We start from the raw sequence: 25,085 nt of genomic DNA on the forward strand, positions 1-25,085 counted from the left end.
TGCTTTACAAAATTAATTCACAAGTTATTAGTAAAATCTCATCTGTCTATTTCTAAAGCCAGGAAAACTGCCGACAATATGAGTTCTCATTCTTTCTTTTTTCCACCCCTGAATGGAACATGACAATGGAAAAAAGCCTTCCCATTTCATAAATACACCATACATGCCAATCATATTGATATGCAATATATCAATATTTGATGCTGAGAGATATTGGTAGCTACATAGCAAAAATATAGTATATTGATCAAAAGTTCTTTGAGCAGAAAACAGGTTTGGAGCCGTTACAAAAGAGAGATTACAACAATTTTTGTGAGCTTAAGAAGCAACAAGTCACAAGCATCACAAACACTATGGCACTAGGCATCATGATTCAAATGCAGCGGTTGAGCGCGCCACACTGTACGCGCGCGCGCGCACAAACACACACACACACACACACACACACACACACACACACACACACACACACAGTCGCTCCTCCTACAGTTGTCCGCACGCGCGCGAGGAGCGTTCATTCAACCAAACCGCGACGATGGCCGTAACGTGCAGCAGAGATATTTAAAAGAAACCTAAAGACCCCATGTATTATTCGGGCATATTATTCGGATTTGTGGCGTTTTCGATGCCTAGGCGTGACAACAACGACTCGAAATGCTTTCTTCATTGTTTACGAACGATTCGTGTTAAAGTAAAGGGCGATTGATTTAAACGGCTTTCAGTCATACGGACGCGGATTCCTAAGTGGCTGGAGATAAACACAAACTAGCCATTCCTGAAACTGCCCACATACATGTACAATAACGCGATTAGAAAGCGAATCGTTATCTGTTTGACCAATTGAACTGATCAAAGTGCAAACAAGAGAAAAGCGAGGCTTCTGTCAGAGAAGGTGAGGAAGAGGAATCGTTTGCTGGGATCACTAAAATTGGCCATTTAATGGGCTCAGATAACGGTAGGCTCACACGAATGTCAGTACTGTAAAAGGATTTGACTGGAGAATGATATAACAGATTTAAAAAAATGATTTAAAATGCAGTTTTAACCGCAAAGTTGAAAAGTAACACTGCAAAGCTGGTTAAACATTAGGCTGAAATGTTTAAATATCATTATTTCGTTGGTCTGTCGTAACACTAAAGGGTGCAAGTATGCACGTAAGTTACATATATTTCGCAATTTAAAATAAACCCAACTGTAGATTTGAATTGCCGAAGTTCGCATTACATAATATCACTGCCCAAGGTGGGGTCACGATGTCAGATTGTCCATATTAAAAACGATACTTGTTTATTGTCATATTACCCTGAAACAAGTTTTCAAATGCCACGTTTCAAATAACTATTTAAAGATTAATGAAAAGCATTATGGTAGGCCTATAACTGTACACATTAAGGATATAATGTTAATATGCCAATCTTTTTGAAGTAGTACAGCCTGCTTTGTGATACTGATAAGTACCATAAAGAGAGGTTGTAAAATAGAAAGCCACGTTATGAATTAAAGTTCATCGAGATTGGCCTTTTTATTAACAATTATCTAGTTTGCTGTATGGGCAATGCACAGCATTGACAGTGTACAGCATTACACACAAAATACCATCAGGATACCATACAAACCAACTTGATACAGACATTAAATAAGCATAAAATGTCATTTAAAACATGTATATAACATTATAAGACAGAATCAAAAAAAATCAAAGTGCACGTTGATGTAATGAGTCACACGAATTTCTGGGAACATCTTTTTATTGATCTTCACTGTAATTCTAAGTGATTTGTACTAGTATTTGCTTATTATAATTTATACTTAACAGTAATTTTTTGTTCTTATATATATATATATATATATATATATATATATATATATAGATATAGATAAGAAAAAAAATTACTGAAGAAAAAAAATTACTGAAGAAAAAAAAAAAAATATATATATATATATATATCCATCTATATATTTAGATATTTTTTAATATAAAATTTCACTGTGTGGTAAGATACAACTGACCGATTTCTGTAGTAACATTGCTACATTCTTTTCCTGTACAAACAGTGTTGATCATGTACATCCAAGTCTGCATTTTGAATCTAAAGATAACACCTATAGCTAAATGTCTAAATTTTAAATTTAAATGTATTTGCTGATTTAGGAACAATATGATGCCACACTGATTCACAAACATCTTATTTTTTTACAAATAAAAGCCATTTATGACCTTTACCTCAGTTAGAAAACTAAGTGATGGTGTCTGCTTCTCTAATGAGTAACAAGTTTTGTGCTCTTGCGCACACATCCCAGGTGCAACAAGAAACAGAAGTAGGTCCCGGCTCACTGCTGAACTTCCAAGTTTGACATATTTGCCCCTTGGACTTGATTTTCAGGGGCATTTTTTCTTCATAGTATACAAAGACAGCAACAGAGGGGAAAAAAATCTATATTATGGATGTTAACTATAAAATCAAATCAAAATCAAGTTAGTAGCTGTAAATAATTATCAAGATACACGTAATAAACGAGCTGCTAAAATCCATCTGAAATAACTAGACAGTCCTTCTATTAGATTCTACAGCTTATCCTGCGTTTCAGTTCTTGGAGTTGGTGTGAATGTTTTCTTCATGTTCAGTATAGAAGTTTTAGATATATCAGGCATTTTAGTGACTTTGTGTGGCATTTTTGTGCCAAGCTAAGGTTAATTTCTAATGTGCCAGATTGCCCAATTAAGGTATTTCACTTTGAATGACAGATTTATAGTGAGTGAATCTGACGGCTGTTATCACGCTGCCTGCACAGGTTCAGGTCAATGGTTCAAATACTGTACTAGCGCCTGCCGTTACAAATATTTTTCTAACCTCAAATGTAGTCAAATTTGACATTTGACAAAATCTTTTTAACACTCTCTTTGATAATTTTGGTGAACTGGAGCAGACATGTGATCAGCAGTTAAAACACTGAGAAGAATTTTTGACCAACCTTAATAAGTTCATAAACTGATAAATCTCTCAATCTGTTTTCTCTTCTCTGTTTTATTCCTTCTTTGTCAGCTTCAGAGTTAAAGGGGAAGGAGGCGAAGTCTCAATGGAAGTTGTTTATCGAGGATATCAGTGTTTTACAATTGGTGATTTCATTTCTCTTTTTAGGTGAGATCTGTTGCATGCACACACATAAACAGAAAAAAGCTAAGGAAACAAGTTACTTTTGGGTGCTATATGGAAATTTCCATGATGCTTCTCATTGCCTTGTGTGCCGAGATGATATTGTAACATTACTGACAATGCTGTGTGTGTGTTTGTGTGTGTGTAGGAGTGTCCTGTCTACTGTTGATGATCTACTTGATGTTCACCTCTCTGTGGCTCATCCCCATTCTCTACTTCTCCTGGCAGCTCTATGATTGGCAAACACCTGAGAGAGGTCAACCTATGACTATAACACATATTTCCATTCCAAATAGTCACAAAACATGTCACACACACACACAACAACAAATGTGGATCATTAAAGGGATAGTTCAGCCAAAAATGAAAATTCTGACATCATTTACTCGCCCTCATGTCTTTCTTCTGTGGAACACAAAAGATGATATTCTGGGAAATGTCTTTTTTTTTCTTTTTCCTCCCCAAGTTAATGGTCACTAAAACGGTTTGGTTACCCTCATTCTTTGGTTTCACAGAAGAAATAAATTCATACAGGTTAGGAACGACATAAGGGTGAGCATATGATCCCAGAATTGCCCATCTATATTCACAGGTTGACCTAAGATCAGATCAATTCTATTTAATATTTATTAAAAGAGCTTTCATTATCTGATTGAATTGAAAAAATGTTAATGTTTTCTGTCCACTAGGTGGCAGAAGAACAAAGTTTGTGAGAAACTGGGAAGTATGGAAACACTTCCGAGACTATTTTCCTGTGAAGGTAAATAACACAATCATAATACCCAGTAACTGACATAAAACATCAGTTGATCTTCAGCCTCACCACTTTTTTGTCTCCTACCTTTGCTCTTCTCTCTCTATTGATCTTTGACCCACTATTTCTTCAGCTGGTAAAGACTGCTGAATTGAATCCCAGTAAGAACTATGTTTTGGGTTGTCACCCCCATGGCATCATGTGTGTGGGAGCATTCTCATGCTTCGGCACAGACCATAACGGATTTGCGGAAACCTTTCCTGGAATACGCTCCACTCTTGCAATCCTAGCCGGACTTTTTCGCCTTCCTCTCTTCAGAGAATATGTTTTGTGTGCAGGTCAGTAAAAGAGAGCTACAACAAAACTCAGTGAGAGAGACAAGAAAACATGAAGTGTTTCTCCATCCATTTCTCATTTTCAGGTCTGTTGCCTGTCAGTAAAGAGAGTTTGGATTATTTGCTGAGCCGTACTGGTGTGGGTAATGCTGTGGTCATCATCATTGGTGGGGCAGAGGAATCACTTACCTCGTCTCCAGGAATAAACACCGTAGTCATGAAACACAGGAAAGGCTTTGTACGACTGGCCCTTGAACATGGGTGAGAAAGAGACAAGAACAAGACAAGATGATGTTCTCCTCGAGTCAAAAACATTAACTAGACAAATTTCTATTCATTATAAAAATTTCCATGACTTTTGTAAATTTCCCTCATATATCTAGGTTTTCCAATACTGTGAGAACTCTGTTTGAGTAAAAATGACAGTTGTTAAGGGAACAAAGTAAAATAAGTACAATGACAGCATTCATCTTGCTGTTTTAACCTATTTTAAAGCCTGATTTGTCTTATTCCCCCGATTTCACAGACAAGGCTTAAAGGGTTAGTTCACCCAATAATGAAAATTTTGTCATTTATTACTTACCCTCATGCCGTTCTACACCCGTAAGACTTTCGTTCATCTTCATAACACAAATTAAGATATTTTAGTTGAAATCCGATGGCTCCGTGAGGCCTCCATAAGGAGCAATGGACACTTCCTCTCTCAAGATCCATAAAGGTACTAAAAACATATTTAAATCGGTTCATGTGAGTACAGTGGTTCAATATTAATATTATAAAGCGACGAGAATATTTTTGGAGTGCCAAAAAAACTAAATAACGACTTATTTAGTGATGGCCGATTTCAAGACAATGCTTCAGGAAGCATCGGAGCACAGATGAATCAGTGTATTGAATCTGCTGTTCGGAGCGCCAAAGTCACGTGATTTCAAACCGTTTCAGTTTGACACGCGATCAGAATCATGATTCGACACACTGATTCATTTATACTCCGATGCTTCATGAAGCAGTGTTTTGAAATCGTCCATCACTAAATAAGTCGTTATTTTGTATTTTTGGCGCTCCAAAAATATTCTCGTCACTTTATAATATTAAACCACTGTAATCACATGATCCGATTTAAATATGTTTTTAGTACCTTTATGGATCTTGAGAGAGGAAGTGTCATTGCTCCCTACGGAGGCCTAACGGAGCCATCGGATTTCATCTAAAATATCTTAATTTGTGTTCTGAAGATTAACGAAGGTCTTACGGGTGTGGAACGGCATGAAGGTGAGTAATAAATGACAAAATTTTCATTTTTGGGTGAACTAACCCTTTAAGCTAGTCCTAGACCAAAATGCATGTTTGAGCTGTTTTAACTGAAAGCAACTTACATCTTAAAATATGTCATGTTTTGTCTCAAGATGCTCACAAGTAACGCTTTTAACTAGTGAACATTTATAAAAGCTACTAGAATGCCCTAATTGAACTAAGGCCTAATCCTGGCTTAGTCTAAGCCCTGTCTGTGGAACCGGGACATTTTATATCATTTTAAGCTTTGGAAGTTTGCTGACTCCCCCTAGTGGGTCCTGCCCCCAGGTTGAGAACCACTGCTCTAAATAGAGGATGGCAATAATTTTAACTAGAAAGACAGGAGGTAGAACTTGAACGAAACAGTAATGGAGAAATCAATTGGTAAAAAAATGTGTGGGAACCCTGAAAAATGCAGCAATAGCAACTTTAAAGGTTAAATAAAATGTACACATATTATAAGCAGAAACTGCCAACTTAATAAATACTTTCCACTTGCACGTTTGACTTAACTACATCATCTTCTTGCTGTGTACTCAGGGCTGACCTGGTTCCCGTGTACTCCTTTGGGGAGAACGAGCTGTTTCCGCAGGTGGTTCTGCCTGAGGGCAGTGTGGGTCGACGGCTGCAGGCTCTTTTTAAGCAGATTATGGGTTTTGCTCCATGTCTCTTCACTGGGGGGCGCTGGCTGCTTCTGCCATTCAGACGTCCTGTGACAACCGTGGGTCAGTTCGAAAGACTTCTTACATAATATTTTCTTCTCAAATTATTTTTCTGGTAGCAACACTTGCCATCTGTCTGCTGCTGAAACAGCGAATAATTGTTGCATGACTGCAGTGTACCTTTGTGTCTTCCAGTGGGCCATCCCATTACAGTGCCTCAGGTTGACAGTCCATCTCAGGAACAGGTGGATCATTACCACAGTTTATACATGAAGGCTCTGTCTGAACTTTTCCACAGACATAAAACCAGCTGCGGACTTGCCGACACACACGAGCTGCGCTTCATCTAGAAATGTTGGAAAGTTAATGAAAACAGCTGTCTGGAATATAATGTGGGACAGATACAAGAAAAGGAAAATGCACTTATTTTTGTACTGATGTCATGTTAATGTTTTAGCTATTTAGTTCTCCAAAGTGATGCTCAAAGCACAAAATGAACCAAATGGGGGCTGTATATGTGCCTTAAAAGAACTCACAAAAACACTTTAGTCATCCAGGTTGAAAGGATTTGCTCACCTTTATCACAGTTCTGTTTCAAAGTTCTCCCTGCTGAAGCACTCAAAATTTCATCCATGTTAGTGCTCATTATGAAAAGATGATGTATAAAGAGTATGGGGCGGGGGTGTGGAATTATTGCCAGTTCAGAATTATTTTAATATCAGAAGCATGGATGATTTATAAATGTGTTTCGCTGTTTTTCGTCAGTGGCATGTATAAGAGCAAAGTCTTTAAAGTACCTCTCTATGAAAAACGGATCATAAAACCAGCACATTTTTACCACTTCTAGTCATTTATTTGTTTCAGACAACAGCATTTTATAACAATAAGATAAACAATTATGTACATATATTTACATACAAAAGCTTAAACAATACTTTGTGTGAAATGACAAAACTTCATTTACAAAAACCATTGTACCCACTTTAATTGTGATAAAAGACATCCCTGAATAAGCATGTTGTTTTTCATAGAATATGGTTTAGCTTTTGTAACCATAAGATGGCTTTTCTTTCTGCCAACTGGGTTAATTTATTCCAAAAACACTTTTCACTGTCATTCTCTATATATTTAAAAACAAACTAAAGCTTACTGGGCACAGAATTAACGCCAAATACAACAATTCAACAGATGCTCTTTTTTTCTTTCTTTTTGGCAAATGCTTTGTTCGTTTCATCTGATTATATGTAATTTCAGTTGAAGTACAGCCTATTTGTTGTACAGAGGGGTGCAAGACCAACTGTTATTTTAACATCCACACCTCAATCTGTTTATTGTGCAGGTAAATGGCTGTGATGCTTTTGAGGAACATAAGATTGTACAAGTGCAGTATGACTCCTAAGCCTGCTTTGCTTCTGACAGGAGCTCAGGACAGACAAACTGATCACACTGTCCACTTTAGACACCTGAAAGGACAAGGAGCACAATTTACACTCATTTCATCTTGCCTAGTCCTATCAGTTTATCTTATGCCATATTGGGGTTTCATCTTGACCTTAAAGGGTTAGTTCACCCAAAAATGAAAATTCTGTCATTTATTACTTACCCTCTTGCCGTTCCACACCCGTAAGACCTTCGTTAATCTTCAGAACACAAATTAAGATATTTTAGTTGAATCCGAAAGCTCCGTGAGGCCTCCATAGGGAGCAATGGACACTTCCTCTCTCAAGATCCATAAAGGTACTAAAAACACATCTAAATCAGTTAATGTGGCTCAATATTAATATTATAAAGTGACGAGAATATTTTGGAGCGCCAAAAAAAACTAAATAACGACTTATATAGTGATGGCCGATTTCAAAACAATGCTTCAGGAAGCATCGGAGCACAAATGAATCAGTGTGTCGAATCTGCTGTTCGGAGCGCCAAAGTCACGTGATTTCAGCCGTTGGCAGTTTGACACGTGATCTGAATCATGATTCGACACACTGATTCATCTGTGCTCCGATGCTTCATGAAGCAGTGTTTTGAAATCGGCCATCACTAAATAAGTCATTATTTTGTTTTTTTGGCGCTCCAAAAATATTCTCGTCGCTTTATGATATTAATATTGAACCACTGTACTCACATGAACTGATTTAAATATGTTTTTAGTACCTTTATGGATCTTGAGAGAGGAAGTGTCCATTGCTCCCTATGGAGGCCTCACGGAGCCATCAGATTTCAACTAAAATATCTTAATTTGTGTTCCGAAGATTAACGAAGGTCTTACGGGTGTGGAACGGCATGAGGGTGAGTAATAAATGACAGAATTTTCATTTTTGGGTGAACTAAACCTCTAAATAAATAATGTTTATTTATCAATATTTACTCTCCCTCATGTCCTTCCATACCTATATATTATTTTAATCTCGTAAAATGGTTAAAACATTCTTCAAAAGGGCTTTGTCTTCGGCAGAAAAAAGAAAGCCATGCCGAAACGAGTAAATAATGAAAATGTTCATTTTTGGGGTGAACTGACTGTTATGTCTGTCATCTTTTCTTGAGGTGTCTGTGTGTGGTCACAAAATTGTTTGTGTTGTCTTGCATTACTATTATCTGGTATCACTTTGGACGAAGCGTGTTGCCTTCCACCCACACATGCACGAGCGAGTGTGTTACCTGGTCTCGTGGTGCGTTCCTAAACATCGGACACAGCAGTAGCGAGCTCCACACGACACACAGGTGTAGTTTGAAGGGAAGCCGCACACTGCACAGAAATGACGCTGAGGAAACTTCGAGGGCTCAGCACATGCAGTCAGATAGTTTGGACCCTCACTAACACTCAAGTCCTGAAGAAAAAGAAAAAAAAAATGTGTGAGGTTGAATGGCACAAATACTTCCAGGACTCCAAAGAGATTATATTTAGTAAAAAAAAAAAAAAGTAGTAGCAGCCTAGTTTTAGAATTAATCATAAGTTTGCATTGTTACACTATGCTCTGACATTTCACGTTTGAAGATTTTCAAATGCCATTTTCTAATTTATGAGTAATTTTTATAGTCTTACAAATAAGCTCATGTTCTTTGTGAAAAATATAACTTTTTTGAGGTTCCGTGACATTCATCATAGAAAAGAGAGGGGTGTGTGAGAGTTTCTCAGCTCGCAGTACCAATGAATGACAGATGCGATTGCGTTACCTCCTCCTCCAGAAGTGTCTGGAAGTTTTTGCGGAACCTCTGTTTAAAATGATCACCCCTTGTCTTCTTCCTCCGCTTGCCTTAAAATCAACATAAAGACAACAAAACCGTCAACGTTACTGAATCGGATACAGTTCGTAGAGATATATTTAATACGTGCAAATTGATGGGGACTGAATGATGCGTAAAACCGACTCGATTCGTTGCTCTCGTCGAACTGTGGCAGCCGCTTGACGAGCTGCGGGAGGCTCGCGTGAGGGTCGTCCTGGAAGTTGTCTTTCTCGAGTGCCTCGAGCTGGCGGGTCAATCGGCGTTGGCGCGTGGCGCTGTCCAGCACGCGCCGCTGGTTGGGATCCTGCGAGCGGACTGAGGAGGACAAGTCATCTGAATGTGAACTACAGCTGGATTTACATGATTACGGAATAGGACTGATAGTGTGACGCATATTTAGGCTGTTTACATGTTCTGTTGCTAATAATAAGGGACTGGGACATGGGGCTGGAAACAGATTTACAAGTATTGACTTATATTTATTTAAGCCTATTTATTTTTTTTTGCATGCACTATTATCATCCAACTGATACACGGTTTACTTGGAAGGCACACATACCGGCTATTTTCTTCTCCGCCATGTCCGGAAGTTTAGTAAGAGAACTACTCTTTTTCTCGTGTTGATTTGTGGTGGTTCGCGATCTGCGTGTACACTACTGACATCTAGCGAGCTGTGGAGCAATGATCGTCCGGATAAAACTCTCTCGGGGTCCCCTAGATGGCGCTAGTAGACTTACAAGGGGGCTGTATTTTCTAATTAGTCAGTAGGATAAAATCAGCAAATCAGATGATGATGATGATGATTATAGCCTATAATACTAAATATGGGTTATTAACATAGGCATAATTTGTGGGTGGGACAGGTGGGACAAGTCCCCACCACTTTTCACCAAGGTCGATATTGTCCCTACCACTTTTTGAAACATCTTGCGGCATAGGCCATATGATTATGTAGGCCTAATCCAAATTAAATGTGCATCTCTTAGAGATGATGAGAGTGAACAATGTCAATCTTTGCAGCCGACACTGATTCAAAAAACATTATTTTATTAATAAACAATTAAAATGTCTCCTTGCTGTTTTTTGCCACTTTCATAATCATTACGTTTGCAGGTACTTAATGCAAGGTTTATGCGTGCGCTTCAGTGCTATATAGATATTGCGTAAATGCTCATTATTATGGTTTATTCTCTCCAGTATTTAAGAAATTAATTTAAATGTGATTAGTCAACTATTGGCTTAAATGAACTACTACTAGTCGACTAGAAATAACTTATTTCACATATTTTCGATCCAGTAGCCTATGTCACAAGGGTTGACTTGTGACAACCCTCGCACCCATGTTCTGACACAAACACAGAGAGAGCATCGTACATCATTATCAGTTTAAAATTATATTTGTGTATGACTAACCTGCACTATTTCTTTAGAACAAAACTGTGCAGCAGGTCTATCATCTAGTCACACACTTCAGCTAGCCTATGTGTCCCACCCCAACACTCACTGGAGAAAAAACTTTGCAGGTCACATGGCTGAGAGAGAGCATACTCACATTCAGTGAGCTTATAATGCCGCATTTTATTGTCAGTAAAGGTAAGGGCGTTGTTAAAAAAATGGCATAAGTGGAAAAATTAAATCTATTTTTTCATAAAAAGGCAATTTAAATACATTATTTCTATAGATTATACAAAAATGACCAAATAAAAGGGCTGAATAAGCTGATCTAGCATGTTAAATGGTGGCATCCTAATAAATGAATGGTACACCCCCTTAAGCTCACAGAAATGGTTTGATCCAAGTTTTCTGTAGCCAGTGACACTGAACCGTTAACGCGTGAAATACTCGCGTGGCCTTCCATAATGGACGTACCAATACACATGAAACATCTCAAATTGACTAGCAAAGCATTCATTTAATTCGTTTGTTACATAAGAGATGATCGGGCACTGGAATGTGTTGTTTTTGAAATCATGCTGAGCGTTCGTTGATGTTGCCACTGTTATCAGTGGCATGAAACTGTGCTCTCTTGGCGCTCGTGCACAGTTCACGCAGAAGAGCTTTATCACTCAACGCAGGTTTTAATGAGGGACGGGTCGGTGAACTTAAAAAACGTATACTGTTGTTAATTCATGTTTTTTACTGGTAGGAAGAGATGATCGGTTCATGTGCCCCTTGAACTGAAACGCAGTGATCACACACACACACGTCCCACCCACTTTTTAAAACAAAGTTACGCCAATGGTTATTAAATCATAAAAGTTAAAGTTTTTAAAGTTAAAGTTTTTAGTTACACTGTATTTTCTAATTACTAAGTAGGCTAACTCAGCAAATCAGATTATGATGATTATTATAGCCTAGTACTAAATATGGGTTATTAAATCATAAAAGTTAAAGTTCAAAGTTTTTAGTTACACTGTGATGCAAATACGGAAGTGGCATATTTTGTCTAATCTAGTCAAACTGCTTGCAACACTCTCGGCCTCTGAAGATAAACTTATTCTGTATGTCCTTTAATTCATTTTCATGATTTTCAGATAGACCTATCCCACTGGAAGATTCGTACAAACTTTACATGTGTTGAATCATCTGTGAATGTGTTTATGATATGTTAAAACAGGATGGGTTAAAGGTTAAACAGATTGGAACATGAGTTTATTTTGGGATTAAAAAAACCCAGAGAGATTTTTCTTTGAAGAATTGGGTCGAACAGATTATTTAGATCACAGGTTCTTTTTGAACTTTGCACTTTCTAAATATATTTGTTGTACTTTCATTTCCTTTAGTGTAAATGAAAGAGAAAGAGAATTTGAGTAGGGCAATAAAGTAACAAAATAATTACAATATCACACATCTTAATTTACAACTAACTATTAAATAAATTATTAAATTAAATATTTATTTTCTGTAGCTATAGCCTACTGCTTATTAAGCATGTTATAAAACAGACGCATGCAGCCTGCATGTGCTGTCACTGTGATTTTAGAGCTTAGCGTTATATCGAAAGTTGAATCGAAAGAACGTTAAGTAAATCAACTTAAAACGAAAGTGTTGCCCAGTGACTCGGCGCTCAAACCTCAAGCAGCACTCTCAGCCTCTGAACAAGAAACAGTGAGTAGAGTTTTGTAGGCTATGTTAATGTTTATGTATGTTAAATATCCCGCTGGAACTTTAACTGTAATTTCAAAGTGCATTATCGCAAAACTGTAAAATATAAATGGATGGAAATCTTCAATCAATTGCGTTTTAGCCGAAATGAAATTAGGCTACTGCTCTTCATATTTATTGTGACCAAATCCCAGTGCTGCTTTCTTGTTTCACCTAAATATTTGGACATGATTAACAGAGAGAGGTAACAACTAAGCACTTTAGACGAGAGAGCAAAAAAAGAAAAAAAGAAAAGAAAAAGAAGTATTGTAAGTATTTGAGTTGGAACGGGTAACCAGGGGCAGGCGAAGCGCCTTGGTTATGTTTTGTTAGAGTTAGGGCGTTTACACACTGGACTGCAGTCTGATTCCGAGCGCTGCTGTTCCCGGTGCCCCGTCCCGCAGCGTTGGTCTGGTTTCACATTTTCACACCTGTAGATCGATTGCATTGTTCCGAAACCGGGACTTAATTTGTTACAGTGTTGCAGTTTCTTCTTGGTTCGGTTTGCTTTCACAAGGCAATATTTCAAAGTGTACCAAAATGTGTTTATGCAAGTACAACTGTCCTCTGTCATAGTTTTCTCTGCGTCATCCATTAAAATGATTGACAAGTTCGCTTCATGAGCATATTGTGGCTTGTTTAATAGGCCTACCTACTGTCGAGACCGTCATTCCCGCTGTTATATTATGTACTACATCCGTACTAATTCAAGCGCTCTCTCTCTGTATCTCCCAGCGCTGTCTAATAGATTAACTGTGTCGAGACACATGCAAACACTATCCTATATGAATGTTATAATGCAGCTAGAGCGGGAATCAAGGCTTCGTCAGGAAAGCGTTCTTGCACGGAGAAGCTCGATTACACAACGTTTTGATGAAGAGGCGCTCTTTGGTTTTTAACTGCAGTAGCCTAACTAATGTGCTCACTCAAAGAGTCAAACACTGCTGAATTTTATATAGGCCAAACACATTTCCCGTTAAGCTATTAAATATGACATCTTTTGGTTCGTTGGGTTGGATTGCGTTCACAAAACAAGCGAACCGCCCCAGAGTTTGTTTTTAATAGGGCCGATACCGTCTCGTTCAGGCGATCTCGGAGCGATGCACAGGCGTAATTTGCGGGTGGGACGGGTGGGCCATGCCCCGACCACTTTTTGAAAGGGTCGATTGTTTTGGTGCGGGTCCGAACCCAATTGCCGTGTTCACAGTACAAAACCTAAACGACCATTAAAACGTAAAACATTAGCCTACCTAAACGACCCGAACCAAGGGAGAAAACGCACCAGGTTCCGAAACAAACGTTCAGGTGTGAAAACACCCTGATTCTATCGAACCCTGGTGCATCTGCGTTCATCTTACGTCTTATTGTTTTTGTTTGTTTGTTTTTTTGGTGCTATTATGCGCAGCTGAATAAATGACACTTGGGTTTACTGTAGCCTGGGTAGCATGAAGGCAGATTTTTACTGCGTGCCTGCAAACAGAGTCTTTAGAGGAGACAGTGGATTGCCATAAATTTGCTGCCCTGATTGCACTTGCTATGCGCGAATAAAAAATAAAAGTGAACGTGTAGCCAAGTATGGTGTTCCATTGAGTGATTGGGGGTTAGGTGCCTTGCTCACGGGCATCTCAGCCCAGCAAGCAATTGTATGTCTATTAGACGTCTAATAGCCGTCAAAACATAGCCCGGCCGTCTAGGCTAAAACAAGGCAAAATTTGGGCTGTCAGTGAAAATCTAATAGACGTCTAACCATAACCCATGAGTAGACTAGTCATCAAATAGACGATTATTAGACAACTACATATTTATGTCTAATAGACGGTTAATACGGGTCTAGGCTAAAATAAGACTGAATTTGGGCTGTCAGTGAAAATCTAATAGACGTCTAACCATAACCCAAAAATAGATTTATATCAATTGCACTACTAATGAATGATTACATCTATACATGCAATAGACAACAAAATAATGGCTAAAGGATTCTTTTCACTTAAATATAACAGGTTCTCATAAATGACAATCCGTCCAAACAAATTAAATATAAAAGGTTTTATTTAGAAAAAGAACTCAAGATAATACACAATGATAAAAAAAATAATAAATTAAATTTTACAAATACAATACAAATAAACATTACAAGAAAATTACAAAGTGTAACATAATAAAAATATAAAACATTGACAAAAAAAAAAGTTAAATAAAAAATGTTAACAATATTTTTTGGTTTATAAAACAACTTGATTAATTTTCAGTTCCATAAATTCCATGTTTTATGTAAAGCACTTTGAATTACCTTGAACATTGTTGTTGAAATGTGCTATATAACATAAACTTGCCTTGCCAAATCAAAAACTCATATTTTTATGCCATAATGATCAAAAGATTAAAAGATATACAAGGCTTCCATAACAAATAATAGTAGGGTGCACAGGTTTCATGTTTACCCCCTTGTATTTAGATAATTACAGAGTTTTAGGGCACAAGGAAACACTACAGTACATGTGCATGTATGTTAATCTAACCACGTTTTACTGTCTGCACTGTTACCCGCTAAAATGTCACGGTTCCTACACATAATGTACATAAATAATAAACACATGTCAAAATGAAAAACACAGATACTTACATGACCAAAAGCAGTAAAGAATTTGCTTTAACATTTGCTGTTGCTTGCTCTCCGTCTCCAACGGTTGTAAAATGCGGAAATGTTTATCGCGAGATCTGGCAAAAGTGATCGAGAGCTAACGTTCAAGTCTCGCGTTGCCAGTGGTCATGTCTCAGTAGAGCCACAGTTGCCATCTAGCGGTTGAGAATTGTAAATTTTTAATTAACTTAAAATTAAAATACAGTCATATATGTGTGTGGTATATAATTATAATTAAATTATGGTTTGGCTATACCCTGATATATATATATATATATATATATATATATATATATATATATATATATATATATATATATATGATATCGTAGAATGTAGGATTGTGTGACAGCAAAAATATGCTGTTTCAAATATATACTTGCATATAAATGTATATTATACTTGCATATTTATGTATAAATGCAAGCATATCAAGAATCCCACAATCTTTGTGGTCGAAAATAAACACTATTTTGGTTACACTCATTGCTGGTCTGAATCAGGGCTATAGCCAAGCCGTTAAAACTAGACTATAAATTGCCTCGATTTCGCCGGGTGGACTAAAAGCAGACTACACATAGCCTATCCAATTCAGAGCTAAATCGTGACTACATATAGACCATGTCATGAAATGCCACTTAAATCTTGTAGAAATCATTGACATTGCGAACATGATGAGATATCAACCATCTCATGCACTTCCTGTCCAAAAACTACAATAAATCAGGATTGACTATATGGGGGCTACAAATAGCCGGTCTTACTACGAGCTAAATCGTGGCTACGCACAGCCTACACAATATAACATGTCAAAGATGTGAAACCAAACACCTTGTAATCACTGTTGACTTCACTTACATGATGCAATATCATACACGTCGCAAGTTATTTTGGCAAAAACGACATGTAACCAAATAAAAGATTATTTTGGCTAAAAGTGGGTTACACATAGCCAGACTATATCGGGTCTATAGTTAACCGAGACGGTGAAATGACGGCTATTGCTTGCTGGGAGTTGTGGGAGAGAGTGGAAGAGATCACTGTTAATTCACTACCCCCACCCAGGGGCGGCGCCAGCCGATTTTGCCGGGGCTTCAGCCCCGAATGTTTTGAGTCAAGCCCCGAATGTAATGACTGTCACTGAGAAAATATGAAACTGGACAATAGCCTATGTAAACCCCCGAAATCATAAGTTGCTTTATTTCATCGCGCTTTGGCTTTGCATATACTGCATACAGCCTGTAAAAATAGACCTTAAAAATAATCTAGCCTATAGAATACATTTCTTTGCTGTCGGTAGCCTATGGGCTACTCCGTTTCTTCCTCTCTGTTGAATATGCAGCAGGTAGGGGAGTTCAATAAGCAGTTCAATACCGCTTTTCTACAGTATCCACCGGCCGCGCTTTCTCTCTCTCACATTTGCGCACGCGATCAGCTGGTGATGATCAAAATAAAAGCTCAAGGATTTATCTTTTAAAAAGAAATGAGTACAAAAGTATTGTAAAAAAAGATGTTTGAACCCTTTTTAATGTCCAGGTACAAGTCAATGCTGTTTCTTTGTTCAATTTGCACACTGTACATGTGTTGAAGCTCTTAATTTTGAGTTTCCAGAGTGCACCAGATTGATGCATTTAACCTTAAAATGTACTAAATTTTCTTACGGGGGAGCATGCCCCCGGACCCCCCTAGAGCTGGTACCTTCAATAAAGTTTTACAAATTACAGTGTCAAATAATGTACATTTTATTAACATTTTATTCAAAATCAAAATGTCTTTGGACAAACATAGATTTGGGCTAAGCCCCGAATGTTTACAATGTCTGGCTCCGCCCCTGCCCCCACCTATATTTTCTGCCAGTACTGAGACTTGAACCCGCGACCTTTGACTCTCTAACCATTAGGCCACAACTGCCAGCTCGCTCTCGCTCGTATCTAAGGTAAATAATCAACACTATCATCACTATCATCCCTTATATGTATATTTACATTTACGCATTTGAGATGCTTTTATCCAAAGCGACTTACATTGCATTATACTATACATTTGTATCTGAGTATGTGCAATCCCTGGGATCGAACCCATGACCTTGGCATTGCTAGTTACTTCCTGAATCGTGGCACTGTTGTGACACAAATTTTCCGGTCTACAAGAGGTTTTCATTCCTCTTCAAACTTGCATTTCAGCATAATATGCATACTTACTGTTAGTAAAATTATTAAAGTCTGAGTAAAAGTAATTTCCTCATTCTTGTGACATTTCAAATCTGTTTGACTTTTTTTCTGTGGAGCCCAAAAGCAGATTACAGGCATACCTCAGTCACCATTCACTTCCACTGCAGGAAACAAGCAGAAAAAAATCATTCATGAATCCATTCTTGCGTAAAATCGCCTCATTCTAGAAAAGAAAAAGTATCATATTAGTCACCTCATGAATTATACACACTGCAAGTGTTTAAAAGTGAAAATAGCGACGGCTCTCTTGTCTCCATGAATACAGTAAGAAACGATGGTAACTTTAACCACATTTAACAGTACATTAGCAACATGCTAACGAAACATTTAGAAAGACAATTTACAAATATCACTAAAAATATCATGTAATCATGGATCATGTCAGTTATTATCGCTCCATCTGCCATTTTTCTCTATTGTCCTTGTTTGCTTACCTGATGATTCAGCTGTGCACAGATCCAGACGTTAATACTGCCTGCCCTTGTGTAATGCCTTGAACATGAGCTGGCATATGCAAATATTGGGGGCGTACATATTAATTATCCTGACTGTTACGTAACAGTCGGTGTTATGTTGAGATTCGCCTGTTTTTCGGAGGTCTTTTAAACGAAGGAGATTTACATAAGGAGGAGGAAACAATGGTGTTTGAGACTCACTGTATGTCATTTCCATATACTGAACTCTTGTTATTCAACTATGCCAAGGTAAATTCAATTTTTGCTTCTAGGGCACCTTTAATCTGAGTAACGTGAATGAGATTTGAGAGCTGCCGCATGGGGAAAGATTTTCAGAGAATAACAGATTCAGTTTTGTCTGTTCGTCACACAGCTATTGTAGCTATAGGGATTAAAGAATCTGTGAACAAGTGAGCATTTTCAGACAACAGAGTCCACAATGAGAGTCCACTCCTGTGCTGGACTCGACCCTGACTCTGGGGCTATTCAGAGTCGATGAATCAACTCTTTTGGAGTCAACTCCCCATCACTAACTTTGAGGTCTCTGATATTATGAAAAGGTGACTCCAGAACCTCAGAAGTCAATACAAAGTGCTTCAAGGATCCCATAAGTTCCTGCAAGAACTGCAAAGACTGTCAGTGGTTCCTCCAGTAACCTTATTGTCGGAGAAAGAGTTTTGAGGCATTTTAAAGTTCCTTGAGTACCCGACAGGATATTTGAAGCACCTTTAATACCCCTTTTGTTATAAAATAAAATAAAATGTTAAAAGACCAGGAATGTTACTTGCCCCACTTTACATTTCTCAAAGCTGAAGCCAGGCCTGACTCTGACTTGTGCCTCTGATACTCAAAAAATTTTCACAGTGAAATACATTGACGGAATTGACATTGCAATGCAATACAGCATTGTCATGTCTTTTATTTCCATGTGTTTTCAAGTTTGCCAATTTAAACGTTTAGTCATAGCTGTAACAGTGTGTGCATAGGCAGGCAGATGAGGACAAGGACGAATAAAGTTCCAACACACTTTATTCAAGCAGGTACAGATCAGAAGAGACAGTGGGGTTCACACACATAACATGAAACGAGACCAGACCACTGAGAACTAAAACAGAGTGACATAAATACTGATGGTAATGGGGTGAACACAGCTGAACTGAATGAACTAATAATCACGGTAACCAAGGAGTCAAACGAGTAGAATCAGAACAAAGGCACGTGACAAATAATAAAAAAAACAGAATGTGACAATAGCGCACGCGTCTTTCACGTCTTGTTTATTTTTACATTTGCTTATTAAATGTCTAGTATCACATTAGTAGCCTACACCTGCCTGAAAAATTAAAGGACTGTTCATTTAATTTGTATATTTGATTTATTGTATTTATTTGTCCTTTTAGTGTTTTTTTTAATAGTTAATAGTTAACTGGAACACATGTCCAAAGAGTGAAAAACATTATTTACATTATTTATTATACTAATTAATACTATACCTTTTTAGTAAATATGGAAATGGTAGACATATGGCTTGTGTATATATAGGCGGGCAATAGTCTTAAAAAATATTCATCCATTTGAAAACATACTGTAGAGCCATACAATAAACTGCAAATGATGTAATTTGTTATCCCTAAAGGCATTCAAAATGTTGACATCATATTTAGACTATTTTTAACAGGAATGAAAATAAGAAGGATACTAAATGAATTGTTTAATGTAATAAAATAACATTTTAATGAAAGTTTGTGTTCTTAATAGGCTAAGATGTACAAACACTGTCTTTAGGCAAGGCAAGGCAATGTATCTGTTCTCTAACTGTTTTATCTTTCCCCCCTTATTTTGAACTCAGGACAAAACAATGGATTTTGCCAGAGACAATTTCAAGAACATTCTTCATAAAAAAGTATCTGGTCTGAAGGAGGTCTCTTCCCCTGAGCAATGTCAAGTCATACTGCTTTTCTGCCCCATTGTTTCTCGTGCTGGAACTGACATTGATGCTGCATTGTCAAACCTTAATCAAGTGAAAGGTCACAAGTCTGAAGCTAGATTGATGATAGAACATAATTAATTAAAATTACCCAATTTTGTTTTGGTTTTTTTATGATTCAATTAACAATCCACTTTTAACTGCCTTGCAGATTCCATGCCAGTCATCATGGTGATGCTCCATCCTACGTTTGACTCTGAGAAAATTTTATCAGACAGCAACAATGCTATAAAGAGAGAGAACACATTTGCAGTGGACTGTCTGTTTAATGATGAGTTACTGAAATGTCAGAAGAATGATGATGCAATTGATAAAACTGCAAAGTACTTAAAATCAAAGGTAGGCCTGTTGATCACCATGGACCCTTTTCACAAACTGTGGTGATGTGTTTTCACAGTTATTAACATAAAAATCTATCAAAGTTTTTATATTTTCATTTTTTATTAATGTATTCATAACACTATGCTTTGTTGAAGGTATAGGCTACATTTGACACTTTTTTTCCTCTTCTGACTGCTGTAATCAATCTCTTTATATATATTTTTTCTTATTTGGAAACTCGTTTTTTTTTATTGCAGCAATCAGGAGAGCAATAATCATATTTACTGTAGTCTTTACAGAGGTTTACCCATTCATGTCAACTTCTCCTTCAGAGAATCAAATATATTCATATATTAATTTCCCTTCCAGAAACTGACTTCATATTATTGCTTGAAGAGTAAGTATTCCAAGCTTTACATTGTTCATTACATTATTACTTCATTATTCAGTATAATTTTTTAACTCTTAGAAATTTAATATCATAATTAATTATAATTATGAAAAGTATATGAAGGAATGTGAAAGAATTGAAAAAAACCTGTGGTTTTATATTTTATATAAGCTGTGTTTTATATTCTTGCAGAGGATTGTGGAAATCCAAATCTATCCACAGACCAGAATGCAGAAAATTCCTTCTTAATCAATGAAGGAGGCTCAGTTCCTCCGCCGAACTCAACACAAGAAGACTCTTGTTGCTCTTGTTGCTCTCGTTTTTGCGGTTTGATTTGTTGTTGCTGTTTTAATGGCAAGGAATAACTGTAGCTGTTCTTAACTAATTAGGACTGTCTGCTTCTTATTTGTAATAATGAAGAACTAAATTAGCATTTTGTGATTTTTAGTTGTCAGCTGCTCAAATTATTCTATAATGACAACAATATACATAATATCACCAAAACTACACGTATAGTACACAGCATGAAGAGAATTAAACTTTGAATATATTATCAGGCATCTGTTTCTATGATGATGCTTTCACGAGTTCGTTTCCTCATAAAATCTTTAAGCTAATAAGGTTAAGCGTATTTGGCTTGCTGTCCGCTGTGGAGGGGCTCGAGGAAGCAGCTTCAACTCGAGCTTGGATATACCCCCCAGGGACTACTATTGCATGAAAGAGGAGTACGATAGATGAGATGCTTAATTTATGTGGTGGAGTTGGGGAGGTGGAGGGATATCGAAACAACTGATGCCAGAGCAGGGTGAGTAGCTGCTTATATGCTCTGGATGTAATTGAAAGATTAGGGTTCCCTCCTCTTGAGATTATGTTTGAGTTTCACTAATTTAAAGATTAGATGGGTTCACTCCTCCCGAAATTACGTTGTGAACTTCACTAAAAGTGTGTATGTGAAATGTAATTCGATTAGCTTCACTTTTTCAATAAGCGTTTTGTGATTAGTTGAGGCACAAACACTCAACTCTCATTTTCAGATTTGCTAATGATGCATGTTAGTTAAAATGTAATTGTTCACAAAACATTTATAAACAGCTGTGTACCCCACTTCTGACCATTTTTACAGGATTTGTCTCTTTGACTCCTCATTTATTTCTGTAATTTTGTGTTTAATTCCTTCCACTGCAGACAATATATCTGTTTTAATGGCACAGCAATCTACAGTGCCACATTAATTTGTTAGTTTTCAGTGGCTGGGAAATTGGAAATTGGAAATACATTGAGCAGCGGGAATCATTCAGTTTCCCAGATTTAGTTAGTTCCCCACAGTCCTCTTCACCCAACCAATTATTTGGTTCTCCTGGTTCCCACAGACTGGAAATAAAATGTAATCACAAAAATAACAAATAAATAAATAAAAAATAAATAAATAACACAGTGTCAGGCCTAACCACTGCTATAGTTATAGTATAATAACCATAACCATAGTCATTGTGGCCAAAATCATTTAATTAAAAATTAAAACAAAAAAACAGGTCCTTAACATGTCATTCCATTCCAACAAGTATATTTTTCAGCTGATTTAGGAATGTAGTCAGAGATCTCTGTACTCAGTTTAGGTTCAAATTTATATAGGCTATATGTGTAAGAAGAACTTATCACCTTCACCTTGCACTCTAAAAAAAAAATGCTGGGTTAAAAATGGACAAACCCAGCAATTTGGTTGGGTTAAATGTTTGTCCAACCTGCTGGGTAGTTTTATTTAACTCAACTGTTGTTTAAAAAATACTGTATTGCTTGCTTAAAATGAACCCAAAGTATGTTTGAAATTAACATTTATTAATAAGTTTAATGAATAATAATTAAACAATATGTCATGAATCAGGTTTAATTGCTCCTTAAATTTTCCTCTTTCTTCCTATCGTTTCCTTAGGAGTTTTCACCTGCAGCTCTTTTCTCCTCAGCGCTCGCACTGATTGATCACGCACCTGTTGCGCTTCTTCTCTGATTGCTTCCCCTTCTTTGCTCTGCTGCTAGCCGCGCTTTAGTGCCGGATTATTGTTTTCTCTCGCTGGCGTTTGCTCCCCGCTTCCTTAAGGAGACTTTTTGCTGATCTCTATTATTGTGTGTGCTACTGTCTTAAGTCCCAGTCCCTGTCACAGACGTCATCTCTGGATTTCTCATCCGACTTCTGGTTCCCTCTGCCTGGTTCTCCATCTGTCGGCCGTGGGTATTACCATCACCAGCCCGAAGAAGCCCTGACCAGTAACGGCTCTGCGGCACCCCTTGACTGTTGTTTTTTCTCTATTTATTTCCCATTCCAGCTGCAGTGCGTGTGTGATTCCGCACTTGGCAGACTGCCTGAGTTATTTTCTCGGAAGGACTATTAAAACTGTGTTCATTCCACTCTCTCGCCTCTGGGTCCTATTTCCCGTGACAGAATAATCCGACCAGCTATGGACCCGGTGGGGGAAGGGCCGATTCGTTCGGCGGTGGAGATGCAGGGAGTCATGCTAGGGAGACATGAGGAGGAGCTCTCCGCTGCAAGACAGGCGGTAGAGAGTCTCGCTGGCCAGGTTGCTGATCTTAATCACCGTTTGCAGTATCTCCGCTCCGAGCTGTCCGATCCTCCGTCTCCCAGCTCAGCTCCGGAGCCTAGAGTTAACAATCCCCCAAGATACGCGGGTGAGCCATCTGAATGTAAGGCTTTTCTCACTCAGTGTGAGGTTGTCTTCTCTCTTCAGCCCGCCACATACGCTTCTGACAGCGCCAGGGTCGCCTTTGTTCCGTCCAGACCGTGGTCTCACATTGCTATCGATTTTGTGATGGGCCTTCCTCCTTCGGCCGAGAATACTGTCATTTTGACTATTGTCGATCGATTTTCTAAGGCCGCTCACTTTGTTCCGCTACCCAAATTACCCTCCGCGAAGGAAACGGCCCAATTGATGATCGAACATGTTTTCCGTTTGCATGGTCTCCCTACTGATATTGTTTCTGATAGGGGTCCCCAATTTGCATCTATGTTCTGGAAGGAGTTTTGTCGTCAGATTGGGGCCACGGCCAGTTTGTCATCTGGTTTTCACCCCCAGACTAATGGGCAGGCAGAGCGCACCAATCAGATTTTAGGACGTATGCTCCGTACCCTGGCCTTCCGTAATCCCGCATCGTGGTGTGAACAATTGCCATGGGTAGAATATGCACACAACTCTCTTCCTACTTCTGCCACCGGGTTCTCCCCTTTTCAGTCTTGCCTGGGGTACCAACCGCCTCTTTTCTCTTCCCAAGAGTCAGAGGCGTCGGTGCCCTCGGTCCAAGCTTTTGTTCGTCGCTGCCAGCGTACTTGGAGAACAGTCAGAGTCGCTTTGTGTCGTAATAGAGAACTTACTCGCCGCTCTGCCAATCGTCGTCGCGCCAAAGCTCCGAAGTATGTCTGTGGGCAGAAAGTGTGGCTTTCCACACGTGACTTACCATTACAACACTCCTCTCGTAAACTGGCCCCGCGTTTCATTGGTCCTTTTTGCATTTCCAAGGTTCTTAGTCCCGTTGCTGTCAAACTCAAGCTGCCGCCCAACTTACGACGCGTACACCCCGTCTTTCATGTGTCATGTATTAAACCGGTTATTCGCGCTCCCGCCCAGCCCTCCCGTTGTCCTGTCCTTGTTGAGGGTTTCCCCCGTTTATAGGGTCAGGAAGTTGCTGGACGTGCGTCGCCGAGGGCGCGGACATCAGTACTTGGTCGATTGGGAGGGTTATGGTCCGGAGGAGAGAAGCTGGATCCCTGCCCGGGACGTCCTGGACCGCTCGCTCATCGAGGACTTCCTCCGCTCTCGCCAGTCCTCTGCCTTTGGAGCGCCAGGGGGCGCTCTTCGAGGGAGGGGTACTGTCATGAATCAGGTTTAATTGCTCCTTAAATTTTCCTCTTTCTTCCTATCGTTTCCTTAGGAGTTTTCACCTGCAGCTCTTTTCTCCTCAGCGCTCGCACTGATTGATCACGCACCTGTTGTGCTTCTTCTCTGATTGCTTCCCCTTCTTTGCTCTGCTGCTAGCCGCGCTTCAGTGTCGGATTATTGTTTTCTCTCGCTGGCGTTTGTTCCCCGCTTCCTTAAGGAGACTTTTTGCTGATCTCTATTATTGTGTGTGCTACTGTCTTAAGTCCCAGTCCCTGTCACAGACGTCATCTCTGGATTTCTCATCCGACTTCTGGTTCCCTCTGCCTGGTTCTCCATCTGTCGGCCGTGGGTATTACCATCACCAGCCCGAAGAAGCCCTGACCAGTAACGGCTCTGCGGCACCCCTTGACTGTTGTTTTTTCTCTATTTCCCATTCCAGTTGCAGTGCGTGTGTGATTCCGCACTTGGCAGACTGCCTGAGTTATTTTCTCGGAAGGACTATTAAAACTGTGTTCATTCCACTCTCTCGCCTCTGGGTCCTATTTCCCGTGACACAATAAACATTTATTAAATTGCTTATTATTAAATGTTTACCTTTTGACTA

The 25,085-nt window shown here is 38.6% G+C and overlaps 2 protein-coding genes and 1 long non-coding RNA gene across 5 annotated transcripts; 2 read left to right on the top strand and 1 right to left on the bottom strand.

The window, feature by feature from the left end:
- The first annotated feature begins 498 nt into the window (after positions 1–498).
- Positions 499–7,039, top strand: mogat3b (monoacylglycerol O-acyltransferase 3b). 3 transcript variants are annotated; one of them, XM_048188136.1, is made up of 8 exons: positions 499–955; positions 3,051–3,140; positions 3,304–3,411; positions 3,845–3,915; positions 4,043–4,247; positions 4,331–4,505; positions 6,078–6,262; positions 6,395–7,039. In XM_048188136.1, the coding sequence occupies exons 1-8, from the start codon at positions 940–942 to the stop codon at positions 6,547–6,549; spliced, it is 1,005 nt and encodes a 334-aa protein (XP_048044093.1). In that variant the 5' UTR covers positions 499–939; the 3' UTR covers positions 6,550–7,039. The 3 variants fall into 3 exon arrangements, with proteins under 3 accessions (XP_048044093.1, XP_048044092.1, XP_048044094.1); XM_048188135.1 differs by having other exon boundaries at positions 500–955; positions 3,045–3,140; XM_048188137.1 differs by having other exon boundaries at positions 502–892; positions 3,045–3,140.
- znhit1 (zinc finger, HIT-type containing 1) lies at positions 7,031–10,124 on the bottom strand. The gene is made up of 5 exons (XM_048188138.1): positions 9,984–10,124; positions 9,569–9,739; positions 9,374–9,453; positions 8,858–9,027; positions 7,031–7,662 (listed from the first exon to the last, which is right to left on the bottom strand). Exons 1-5 carry the CDS (start codon positions 10,003–10,005, stop codon positions 7,641–7,643), a joined length of 465 nt encoding a protein of 154 aa, XP_048044095.1. The 5' UTR covers positions 10,006–10,124; the 3' UTR covers positions 7,031–7,640.
- Positions 10,125–22,404: 12,280 nt separating this feature from the next.
- LOC125266971 lies at positions 22,405–25,085 on the top strand. Its single transcript, XR_007184589.1, has 2 exons — positions 22,405–22,476; positions 24,486–25,085. It is a non-coding gene; the product is annotated as an uncharacterized LOC125266971 (long non-coding RNA).

Source organism: Megalobrama amblycephala, linkage group LG4, assembly GCF_018812025.1.
Source record: "Megalobrama amblycephala isolate DHTTF-2021 linkage group LG4, ASM1881202v1, whole genome shotgun sequence".
NCBI lineage: Eukaryota > Metazoa > Chordata > Actinopteri > Cypriniformes > Xenocyprididae > Megalobrama > Megalobrama amblycephala.